This window comes from Tursiops truncatus, chromosome 9 (genome assembly GCF_011762595.2).
Source record: "Tursiops truncatus isolate mTurTru1 chromosome 9, mTurTru1.mat.Y, whole genome shotgun sequence".
Taxonomy (NCBI): Eukaryota; Metazoa; Chordata; class Mammalia; order Artiodactyla; family Delphinidae; genus Tursiops; species Tursiops truncatus.
Genome location: NC_047042.1, coordinates 87492338 through 87505396, shown reverse-complemented (window position 1 = coordinate 87505396; position 13059 = coordinate 87492338). Strand labels below are relative to the sequence as shown.

Sequence of the window (13059 nt, the reverse complement as noted above, 5' to 3'; positions counted from 1 at the left end):
TTGATTAAATTACTATCGATGGACTATTCACTACCATGTTGCCCTAATCAGTTAAGACTTTAATCTTTCTCCGAGGGGCATTTATCTAGGACATCCCTTGGACATGCTGAAGAGGGGGGCTGTTATTTTGCCATTCTCTCTGAGAGCTTTGTAATGCGAGTTTTAGTTCTATTGCTGTCAACAAACTAGCTGTTGCTTTAAGTCACCTAGCTTTTCTGGAATGCTGGCTCCATGTACATAAGAAGAGAGGGGTGCACTAGACGATCCTTCCTAATCTTTCATCCTGTCATTTCCCTCTTGGCTCCAGATTTGTCCTGAGAGGCGACAGAGAAGAGAAGGAAGCTCCTAGTCTGTCCTACAGCTTTAATAAGGCTCCTTGGTGACTATCCTTGCCTGATGGTAAATCAGTATTCATTGGGCAGGCGGGAGCAAGCAAAGTCTCTTCTCATTTTGACCTACCTTGTTGGGTATAGTTCCAGAAACTATGGACTGGAGTTTATATCCTGGTTAAGAAGTATCTGGGGATACACGTTTAAGGGTGAGGGGGTCCCATTTCAGGGAACCCTTGAAAGAAATTGTGAGTCAAATCTCATAGTTTGTGGAGCACTATACAGAGAGAAATTCCCTTTAACTGGTTTCTCCTATCTTGGAGTCTGAGATATTTCCCAGATACCTCCCAAAATGTACTACCTAATTTACCATCCAAAGATGTGTATAAAATAGATTTGTAAAACAATACATGTCTAACAGAAGAAAAATCCCTTTTTTTCAAGCTCTGCCTTTATTGGCAAAGTTATGGTAGATGGTATGCTTATATTCTCTTTGGAAGACTTTCTTAGAAAAATTCCCAATGAAATAATGATAATGATGCTGACTGCAAATTATTTTTTCTTTCCGGGAAATGAATAAAGTAATTCCATAACACTTTAAGAAGCACAGTGGGTTGGATTCTATAACAAATTCAACCTAAGCTAATGGGATATTCTGAGCCCACTCGGAAAAGCATTAGAGCTTCTAGATCAAAATGTTACCGTGAAGAGAATCTGTGCTGATGGATTAATACGGGGTTACATATCCTGAAGGAGCTAAAGTGCTTCCTACACAGATAACACCAGCATGCTCATATGAAAGGCTCTGGTCAAATGTGATCATTGGGATAACACTAGGGGTATCTGGGATATTCAGTGGGATAACACATGGGTGTATGTGTGTGGGGTGGGAATTCCAGTGACATGCCCTTGTGCCAGAGAGACACTCAGAAGGTTGTGAGCAAGTCGGAAAGGACCGAGACGCCAGTCTCTGTGCTGTATCGCTTTGCATCATTTGATTCCAGAATAGTGATAAGAACTGTTGCAAGTTACAGTTTTTCAGACTAAGTTGAATATACTTTTGCTAGATTCAGAAGCCTCAGTTCCTTTTCCAAGTCCAACGTCTACCCCGTGGATATATATCCTTGCTGCTTGCTACTGGTCCACGGACAACATGGATTTCACCAGGGAGCCGAGGCTCTACCCAGATCCACTGAGTCAGAGTCTGTGTTTCACAAGCTCCCAGGTGATCAGCATGCACACTGATGTTTAGTCAGAGGCTTTGGCCTCCGTGATATTAATACCAGTTTCAATGTTATATGAATAGCTCTGCTGGGAACTGTTTTCCTCTTAGAGGGCAGAACAAAACAAGAGCTCTGGGGTCAAGAACTAAAAGGAGGCATTTTATAGCACAGGGAACTATATTCAGTACCCTATGATAAACTGGAAAAGAATATCAAAAAAGAGAATGTATATATATGCATAACTGAATCACTTTGCTGTACAGCAGAAATTAACACAACACTGCACTTCGACTATACTTGAATAAAATTTTTTTTTTTAAATTAAAAGGGGCATTTTATAGTTGGGGAAGAGAAAAAGCTAAATTAGGTTTCAAGGTTGCTGGTCACCTGCGATCCATCACCACAAAGAGTTAAACTGCAGTGGGAGAAAGAAGGTTTTTTGTAAGGTATTGGAGTGAGTTCTGGAAATGTTGCTCACCTGACGTTTGTGTTTACCTATCCTACGTAGCTCCTTGAATTCAAAAGAAAGACTTTTTTTGAGGGGGGGGAACAAAAAGGTGGGATGCGGGGCAGGGATGGAGGAGGGCGTTTAAAATGGCTAAATCATGTAAAATATGATTTAAAGTTATCTACATGAAGCAACTACACAAATAGCTGGAGAGGGGGAAAATCTAGTCCTTCAACTAGTAATTTATGTATGCAATGTTAAAACAGGAATAGCAGATTTTTTTAAGCTTGGGTTGAGGAGCTAATCTGTCCTCGTGTCAAAAAGAGGCCAAGTTTTGGGACACTGGAATGTGCTGGAGGGCAAACAGGGAAAGAGGCAGGTCTGAAATCATCATACCATGGCCATTATTGAACTGGGGCCTTATCTGAAAAGAGGCAAAAGGATGATTGGATGATTGCTGATGAGCCCCTTCTAGCTCACGGACATAATACATGAACACAGAATGCCTTGGTCATTAAAAACAAATCACGTCTTGGTGAACTGAGTTAAATCAGGATGAATTCAAACAGTTATTCAGCCTCTCCTGCTCCACATAAACTTAATCCCTGAATTATGATTTCATGCCCTCTTCCTTCTGGACTGAAAGATACTCCCCACAAAACACTAGCTTTAGAGATGAACCCATGTGGGATATTTCTGTTTGAGTTTAGTCCCAAGGTAATTTTCATTTTTTGGAGATGAATTTGTAGGTGTTCTTCTGTTACAAAATGAGAACTATGGTTCCCAACACGTTTAACAATTTCTTTAGCTGCTTCATTAGAGCCAAATTTAATTTTCTAGTTATTAGTATTTACTCTTTCTCCTGCTTTTAACTGGGCAGTGTTCACATTCAGTTTTCACTCCCAAGCCACCACAAGTTCTATTAGAAACAGGGAGGAACACATACCGTAAACAAAATAAACATAACATGAACTAGGAGTTCTTACTTTTTACATGAATGTTAGGAAAAAAAGTTTAAGAAAATAACCATCCCCCTGCTTAATCTCATCTATTTGCTAAATATGGATTTTTCTGTGTCTTACTCTATGCCATAATGGGCAGAGAAATGCAGCAGGAGTCCATTTGAGTTGGAGCTCAATAGCTACAATTCAGTCCCACAGGCAGAGTAATTCAAGTCTTTTTACCTTTGATACTTTAATTTTACCATGTTTAAGTACTTTGAACTTGTTAAATACTGTCACAGTTTTTAGGATTGCTTGGAACTGACATAAGCATGATGGTTAAAGCAAGGTCAGGCTTTCTGATGTAGCATTTTAATTATGTCGGGGGCATAATGACATTCTCTCTGCAGCTCTGGTCCACTGACTTGTTTACTTACCTACAGTCAAACACCCTGGCACCAGCTCCTGTGTGTGCCTCAGAAATGCAATGCAGAACATTGTGCCAAACTTTTCTTTTGAAAACCAAATATCATCTTCAGTTCATCAAATTTTTTACTGAGATGTGTGGGAGTATTTTTCCTTTGAAAAGTTAAATCATTAATCAAAGCCAGTTGGAAATATTTCATGATCGAAACAAAAGTAGGATGGCTCAAGGAAAACAAAATAGCACTTGGGAGAGGAGAAAGTGGGTAAGATTGATCAGAGGAGTGTTTTTCAAGCTTTCTGACTGTGACCCACAGTAAATAAGGACAATTTATATCACAGTGAAATACTTACTGGCCATGATGCCGTCTGATATTTTCTATCTATTTCATTTTAAAAATGCAGATTGACACATTTAGCTAATTTTGGGATGCTTTAGGTTGATTTCACCATTCAATGGATCATGAGTCATGGCTTGAAAAACACTGGATTAGAGGTTACAATTTTCATCAGACCTGAAATGTCGTGGAACACTGCTCTCTGTTGCTTTATGGCTAGGTTCTTTCTCAATGATATTTACCTCTTCTTTTTTGAAGGTAGGCTTGTCTTCTTGGGACTTTCCTCTTTTAGCTTGCATTTTAGCCCCCCTTTCTTCTTCCTTTTTATTTTCAAGAATGGTAAGGTCACTCATTTAAAAGAAGCCCTTGCTAGCTTACAAGAGCGAGAGGGTGCTCAGGTCACTCTGCATGTGGTGTGAAGTGACTTCTCTTAGGCTGTCCCAGTGCTCACATTCCCCCCCCCCCCCGTGCCAGTGGTTCTAAACAGCAACGTGGGATAGTTTCCTCCCTGCAGAATCTTTTCTCATGAGCCTGCCATCGTGCTCACTGAAATCTAGCGTGATGTGGTGCATCTAGTGCGTGTGGACAAATCTTGTGTGTGGTCTGGTGCATCTTGTTCCTGATCATCTCAATGGAAGCTGTGTTTATGAGCCCCTTGTAAGAAGCAGGAGTGAAAGACAACTGCAGTGCAAGGCAGACTTAGCGATAGAGAGTTCTCTATGGAAAGGTGGATACACAAGCATTTCTTTTTTCTTTTTCTTTTTTTTTTGCGGGGTAGATGGTGGTGGTACGGTGGTGGTGGTTAGGTATAGTGCTCTTAATGCAGCCTTGCAGACAGATGAAAAAATATTTCTTAGCTTACAAATATTCCCCCACCCCCTATTTCCACACTTCCTTGTGCTACATAAATTTGTGTCACCCAGATGGTAAAAGACGCAAAATGTGTGCTCTTAATTGCCAGTCAGTTTTAAGTTGATGCTACCCCAGATGAATGGCTTTCTGCAAGTTTACATTAAGCTCAGGTCTACATGATGGCAAATCAGGGTTTTGACACTTATAAAAGGTCCAAACTGCCTCCTTTCCCTCCCTTATTACCAGTTAATTCCAAGGGGGTTATTTTGCCTCCTTAAGATGATATTTCTGACCATGATTCATCATGTCAGTTTCCCACCCCAACTTTTAGCATATTTTATTAAATGCCAAACACACAGATAAAGTGAGGAGTTATGGTCCCCCTGCCTCATGTAGACCTGTGGATAGAGATAAGTTGTTAAAAAGGAATGAGTTTAGATGCAGTGCAGAATCATAAGTCAATGCAGCACCACCACATTTGTCATCTTTGGGTTAATTCATTTTTTCTGGTATTCATAGCAACCAAGCACAGAGCAATTCACTTCTCTCTGGTTGTACCAGTAAATTTGGTTGGTGGAATAGTTAGCTATCAATTGATTGCTTTATGCTTGCACATTGCTGTGACCTAAAAAAATGAGCAGCTTGCCAAATGATCAAGCACGTGGGGCTGTAGGAATGTGGGCTCAGTCCCAAATTTGATGTGCATTACATTTCTCGTAAGTTGCAGGCATCACACATTTGGTGCAAAATGTTTACTGTACCTGTTTCTTTTGGACAGCTGTCTGAAGTTTATCTTCTTGTACTTTCTTTTCATTGACCCACTTCCCTTCTGTTTTCTCCTCTACCTTTTCCCCTTTTATCTTTTTCTCTTGCATTTCCCTTTTTTTCTCTTCTAGTTGCTTCTTACGTTTTTGCTCTTCTATCTTAGCTCTCTCTTCTTCCTCTGCCTTTGCCCTCTGCCTCTCCTCTGCTGCCCTTCTCTCCTCCTCCTTAATCCTTTCCCTCTCCTTTGCCCTCTGCCTCTCCTCTGCTGCCCTTCTCTCCTCCTCCTTAATCCTTTCCCTCTCCTTTGCCTCCTGTCTTTCTCTCTCTTGTGCAGCTGCTTTTTCTTCTGCTTCCTTTCTCGCTTTCTCCTCTGCTATTTTTTGTTCTTGCTCGACTTTAATTCTCTCTCTTTCTTCTGCTTCCAACCTGGCCCTTTCTGCCTCAGCTCTTTCCCTTGCTTCCTGTTCCATCTTTTCATTATGGGGAATCTCATGTGAGCCTTTTTCCCTCTCCTCTTCTGTCTTAGGCTCATCTGTACCGATCTGCCCATTTTTCAATGACATTACTGTTTCCTCCTGGGTTTCTGCTGCTTTCTCTTCTGCCACCACCTCTACCTGATTTTCTTCAATGCTCCCTTGCTTTGGCTTCTCCTCTTCCTCTTCTTCTTCCTCCTTTTCTTTTTCTTCTTCCTTTTTCTCTTCAGCATCCATCCAATCATTCTTCTGGTGGGACTTGGTGACTGTTTCTGTTTCCTCTATCTCGTATCTTTCCCGGCGACTTTCGCTTTTTTCTTCCTTCTCTGCCATTTCATTTTCTGCTGTGTTGTTTTGCATTCTTCTGCTGGGTAGCAACAAACTTGCATCTGCTATTGTTGGGTCAGAATCCTTTTGGCGCTCCAGTGCTTCCTGGAGGCGTTTCTGGCGTCTTTCCTCCCGCCGGGCCAGGCGCTCCAGGAGTGCAGCCTCATCGTCGGCCTCCACCTGAGTGTCTGTGGTGGTCGTCTTGACCTCCTCGTCGGGCACACTGGACAACAGAAACAACAGCAAGGGCAGCTTGCTGATTAATCAGTCAGCTGGACTCATGTGCTGTGCCACATGGGAACATGCAGATATATACATCTCCCCATATACAACCCCATATTAGTACATTCCTGCCTGGCTTTCAATAGGCAGCATATGCAAATCTTTGCCCATGGTCTCTGTCTGGCCATGGGGAATCTATTCTGCATACTAGAAGTGCTCTGAGTATTAATGCCACCTGGGCATTTTGCCTCAAGCAACAATTGATGAGCATTAATGTGTAAATACCTCAGCTCCCCTCACCTTTGGTATCAGATAGCGCTGAGGTGCCTGTACCACAGTGGATCTTAGAGTTCCCTGGTGGAATTAAGCTCCTGATACCCACAGTGGTAATTTGCTTGGTAAATTACCTTGGTAATTACCTTGCTCCGTAGTGAAACCTTTATTTGGTTGCCTTCCCTTCTCTGTCCCACTTCCTCACACCGCTACCACTTTTTCCTGGGATCATGTTACAAGTAAACTGTGCTCAAATCTTTGTTTCAGAATCTGACTTTCAGGGAACTCAAACTAAGTCAAGAACCAAACTGAAGAAACGAATTCCTCTTGTATCAAGTAGTGTCCCCACGTGTTGCCAAGTCATCTGGAATTCCTGATCTGGATTGCTGGAACACTAAACACTTTGAGAGGATGGGAGTGTACGTTATAGTGTGGAGATGCTATACTCAGGCCAGTGACCCCCCTGGTGGAGACATCTAACTGTCCACCACAACTTATGCTCCTCTTTCCTTAGTCGCAGGGAAGTGATTGCCTGTCAAGGATTATATTTCCCACCCTCCCCTCTTCCTCGCACCTAGGTGGGGCCCCGTGACCAATAATCCCAATGAAATGTGAGCAGAAGTGCGATGTCCAGACCAGGACAAGCAAGAAGCAGAGGTACATTCTCTTCCCTTTCTATCTCTGTCTACTGGCTAGATCAGAGGACTCCAAAGCCCCTGAAGCTGACAGAGTCACAGGAGGAAAGAAGCTAGGGAACCAGTGCTACCAGTCAGAAATACCCACGCTGGACTAGTATGTGTTACTGCATCAAACTACTAAAATTTGGGGACCCATTGTTAAAGCAGCTGATGTTGCCCTAACTATTAAATATACCATCTCCGTTCTTTGTCAAGATTTCCATGAATAAAGGGGCTCTTGCCCTTCTTTTCTGCAGTAGACCAAAGGACAGTTAAATTTGATGTTTATAAAAAAAGAAAAAATCTCTAAAATCCAAACTGTAGCACGTCCACCACTGTGCTCACTATTGCAGGATGCTGGACACTGCCCATGCCAGGAGTGTTGGTCTTCACTGCAGGAAACAGCCAGTCATGTGATACTAGGGCTGTGACCAGAGTTGGAAGAACATGTCTTGCAATGTTTAGAAACTCCATCAAATTTCATGGTTCATACCAACCTTGGCCCTTTTGAAGTTCAAGTTCACTTAATTTTGGAAAAACATATTTCACATTTAACAACAAGAAATGGCAGACTAAAGGCTAGATTCTAAACTTTCTTGGCCTCAGCTGTTGTTGTAAGACACTGTCTCCATGAATTAGACACATAAGGATTAAATTTCTCTGAAAATGCAAATAGTTTAGGATTTAAGGGGGAAAATCTATATACATAAGGCATTTGGATCAACTGAATTCAAATAATTTTTAAGAGGTACCCCAAATTCCACAATGCTAGCTGGCTTAAAGAACTCGAGTTAAGAAACAACAGACTGTACTGAACCTTTCTTTGCTATTTATAAATCAGGACAGCAATCAACAGGAGAAGTTGAGTACCAGTCAGTTGTTTAGCCCCAAGAATACTTATTCTTCTTGGGGCTAATTAGTATGTCAGAGGTAAATCATATGTTATCAGATCTGAATATGCGCTGCTAAAAAAAGGAATTTTGTACTCAATCAATGCATGAAATAACTAATAATAGTACAATGTGAAAAAAGAAGAGAAACACAAGTAGAAGCAAGATTTTAAAAGCTAGAAAACTATAGGCACTAGTAATTTCTTAAGGCATTGTTGATTACTCACTAATAACCAGATTCACAAAAGGCCTTAAAATGTCATTATTAAACTCTTTCTTTCCCATCCCCTTCAACTCAGAAATAGAAAAGGCAGTGAAGCCTATGTAGCCCTGATCTGTAAGACTCTGCTACCATCTTCCTAATAATGGTCAAAATTACTATGCGCAAGCACTGTGCATTTTACAGGTATTATCATCTCATTTAAATTTAACAACATTCCTAAAAGAAAGGTATGATTTTTACTTCCATTGGACTGAAGAAATACAGTTAGTGAAGAAAGGGTCAAGCTGGGATTCAAAGCCAGGTAGTGAACCCCAGAGAACCTCTTTGCTATACTCCCTCCCTAATCAGGAGCTCCTTACCGAGGGACAAAGTCTGTTTTTCCACCTAACCAAGAAGCTTCCTGATTGAATCATCCTGCCTGCCAGCATGTTCACTACTGCCTTCAGAAACCCTCTGTGTACCCACTCAAATTCACGTTAAAGAGGCCAGAACTCTTTCCCTTCAGAATTTTCTACACAGATTGAATGAAGGGGATTATCAAATACAGTGCCCTCCCACCACACACAAAATGAAAGAATCTAAAACCAAAGCCACACAAAAGGTCTTACATGGTGACTGCATTATATTTAACCAGTCCACAATTTAAAAATAAAATTATTTTTTTCTCCATTCCCCCTCCCCATCTTTTCTATACCTTCGGGGCATATAAATGATATATACTAACTATTAGCGTAATGCACTGTGTGACCTTGTATGTGTGAACTTGTAAAGGTCCCTTTTGAAAAAGTTGAACTTATTAAGTATTCTCGACTTTCCTGATTTCTACCAGGACTGGTATAGGAAAAAACGTAGTACTAAACTCATGAGCTTGTTTGAATAATTACATTAAATTAAACAGGATTCTGCACCTTGTTGAATATTGTAGAGATCAAAGGATACTGGTTTAGGGTGTATATCAGGAAAAGTAAGACATTTGCAATTCATGCCTACTTCTAAAATTCAAGTATTATCTGCTACTGGTAGGTACAGAGGACTATTAAACGAATACATCTTCAGTTCAAAACAGATAACAATACCCTAAAGAATGAAGGTAAATAGTTTTCCTTATTTAAGCATATAACCCACGATTTTTAGTAAATAAAAAATTTACTAGATTACAAAAGAAAATAAAATCCTTCAACTGGGGTGTGTTTAGGGGATGGGATGCGGGGGGGTGGGGAGAAAGGAGTACTGGTGTCCTAATGTCTAAATCAGATCGACTGTCCAATCTGGTTAGTTGCCTAAAACGTCCACAGAAGAATTAAACAAGCTAGAAAAACGGAAAGAGTTGAATTGGGCTGAGAAGGGGATGCTTTGCCCAACACATTCCTTTCATCAGACAGGCTAAGAAGCACCTGGAAAAATTCTCCCTTCTGAAGAGGACAGTACCTGTTCTGGGTATTGACCTCCACTTGGTCAGTCACCTGTCCCAAGGATTCTTCCTCTTGCTTCTGCCGCAGCCTTTCCTGCCGGGCACGGCGGCGCCGTTCCCGGGCGGCCTCTTCCTCATCATCGTCGTTCCGCTGGTAGGCGATTCTGTAACATCACAAAGACAACTTCTTGAGCTTGCCAACTGCCCACCATCTTCACCAACTTCTTGGAAGGATCGACACTGAGCTTGACTACTTACTGAACCATAGAGTTCTAAAAGGATGGTTCTGTTCCTTAAGTTTAGAGACCCGATCTGACTAATTTTTAAACTTTTAAGTATCTGAAAAGCATTAGTCCAATAGCTACAGAGGATAATTTACAACGACCAAATAACAGCTTAAACTAAAAAGTTTACACAAAAGCAACTGCCTTTGGAGACTGTGGGTTAGCATGTTTAGATTTCTTTACTCAGCTGATGATTAGCGTGTTAAGATTTAGAAGCAGAAATCCAAAGAACTGAACTGAAAGTACTGAAAACACTTATTGAAAAGATTCAGCATGTTGTATAAATTATTTGTGGATATGTTGTCACAAAGGTCAGAAAAGAATCAAGTTATGTTACCAAACCAGGACTTTGGCATTAATAAGCCAAATAGCCAACTAAACTCCAGAGCAGGATATCCTTTTTGCTTGGATTTAATTTTTTTCCTTTTTGTTCACTTTCGCTGAAGGAAAGTGTTATTGACAACTGATAGGAGGCTTCACAGTCAGTGCAGTGCCCTCTAAGGCCGCCTGTTTTGTTCTAAAACTGCTTTAGTGTCCCACTACCCACACGCTGGGCACATCTTGGGAGCCCACAGGTGTGTATTTAGATAGAAACCTAAGGGCTAAGGCCAGTAGAAGAGGCGCAGAGGGTTTCACATGCGTATATGGTATTTAGCTTTCCTAGTTTATCAGAAGCAAAGAACTATTTAGGGAAATTATACAATCAATATCACTAGTTAGATACGTTTCCCCTAATATTTATTCCCAAGTAAAGAATCGGAGCTGGGGAACTCCAGATGCTCAGACTCGTGAGGAGATAGCCTGCGTGGTCAACCTGGCTGTTTTGGAAGGAGGACTGTGTACTGACATACAGAGTGCTGAGAAGGCATGGCAGTGCTGGCTGGCCCAGGGACAAGCTGGCCTGATGGATACATGGGATGCAATGGAGCTGCATTGTGCAGCAGACTGCTTTTTACCTTGGAGAGTTAACATGCTTTTTTACAGTGTTACTTACATATCTACCAATAGAAATCCAGGTACGTAAACGTTTCATACTTATCAATAATGACTAAGCTAAAATAATTTACAAATGAAAGAAAACAAAACAGCAGAATCACATAATTTATACCAACAAAACGAACCTAATATGACTGATGGTTTGCTCATGTTCGATTTACAAACTAGGTATTTTTAGATCCAGTACTTTACTTTACCTGTCTTTTGACTTCAATAATACAAATGCTAGGAATGTTTTTTGACCTTACAAAAACAAGATGAACAGTTCTGAAGGTTGGTTGGTTTGTTCTTTGCTACTTAAGAAACTCTGACTTCATACTTGCTAAAATGTGCTAGTGCGCGATATTCAAATGCCAATATAAATAAACTGTCACTTCGTAATTCTACAAAGCTGTTTTATTTCCACAAATACGGAGAGAAGGGCGGTGTGATACAGTTAAAGGATAACTAGGTTAATACTCAGAAAACCGAGTTTCTAGAACTGGTCTCTCCCCAGCTTGCAGCCCTTTGATTAACCTGCATTAAACGGCCTTGTCTGTAAGTGGGTGACAATCAAATGAAATCATGGGTGTATTGTGGTAAGGCATACTACAGTGTAGTGTTCTGTTGTTATTAGGAAAGTGCAGTGGAGGAGCTGCTTTGTGAGGAGAGATGAGTTCAATTTTAGACTTGTTGAATTTGAGGTGACAGCATGACATGCTTTGAATGTTCCTTTCTAATTCAATCACATTGTAGTTTGCAGTTGAAAGCCCTTCCCAGTGGTTTGGCTTCAGTCTTCAGATTCTTGGCCTCATATTCCTTTGGCTTATTTCTCAGTAGACAGCTTTAACCACAGCAGGGAGAATGAGTCCTTAATGACTGCTTCCCAAGCTAATCAAACAGAAAGTCTTAATTTGCCCTTCTACGTCTCTGGATCAGCCGTGAGGTCTTGGCTATTACTTGGGGCCTTGCTTTTCCAAGACAAGCAAAAGACACATAAAAGCTCCATATGGGACACCCTATGGCAACAACAAAACCCTCCCCGCTCCTAGATGGAATCTCATTTGAAGCCCTTAATTTCCCACTATACTTGAACCTCTCAGAGGTGTTCCTCTCCCTCCTCCCACCCACCCAATGTGCTTCATGGTGGATGCTGTTGGCTTTTAGTTCTGACACGACCTAGATATGCCATCTGTCTCAGCCAGGTCACGCTCAGTCTTCCTTCATCTTCGGTTTCTCATTGGAGGCGTGGCCTTCCACATTCAGATCACTGCCCCTGTCTCTGCTAACTCTTCTTGCTTCATACTACTTAAAATTTATCATCACTTTGCATCGGTAGACTCTTACCTAGGATACACAGTTGCCAGAGCTAGATTTTTGAGGACCTTTTGTTGCTACTAATAAAGAAACATGTTAAAATTGTTTTTCATAGTTAAAAACAAAAAAGGAGCCAAAATGTTTTCATGGCATTTTGAATCAGAATGTGCCCGGCTGCTGGCTCAATAACATATCAGTTGACTTTGTAAGTGAAATTGTGCCCATGCCAAATGACTTGATATGTGTAGAAATTCTTCAGATGTGAGCCTCCCTACTTCAGTCCTCAGAGGGCAGAGCGCACAGCGGTTGCTTAGCTTTCAGGCCTCTCCCACGGCAACTACCTTTCATACTACTACCAGAGGTTTATTACTTTTCTTTCAAAATTGAAAAACCTTAGTTGTTAAATTTTTTCTGATTCTAAAGGTAACGTGCACTTATTATTTTCTTAAACCAGACATTAAAAAATGTACAAAAGAGAAAGTAAAAGTCAGTTCCCTAATCCACTACTCAGATATGAACATGATTAACAATGTATTCTACCAGAACTTTTCCTTTGCATGCACAGATATTTTAATTTTTAACAAAGTGGGATCATGTTATATATACTACTTTAGAAACAGCTTCTTTAATTTACCTTATTTATGACTATTTTAACACATTAGCAAAAT

The 13059-nt window shown here is 40.8% G+C and overlaps 1 protein-coding gene across 10 annotated transcripts in view; it reads right to left on the bottom strand.

Annotated features, from left to right (window-relative positions):
• CALD1 (caldesmon 1) overlaps window positions 1–13059 on the bottom strand; it is a 181336-nt gene that overhangs the window by 26095 nt on the left and 142182 nt on the right. For 8 of the 10 annotated variants that reach the window (XM_073809955.1, XM_073809954.1, XM_073809957.1 and 5 more), the window contains 3 exons: window positions 9833–9979; window positions 5316–6342; window positions 3945–4022 (listed from right to left, as the gene is read on the bottom strand). In XM_073809955.1, the coding sequence (XP_073666056.1) occupies window positions 3945–4022; window positions 5316–6342; window positions 9833–9979 (1252 nt within the window). The remainder of the gene's footprint in view (window positions 1–3944; window positions 4023–5315; window positions 6343–9832; window positions 9980–13059) is intronic. The other 2 variants (XM_019919219.3, XM_073809961.1) reach the window with 1 other exon arrangement.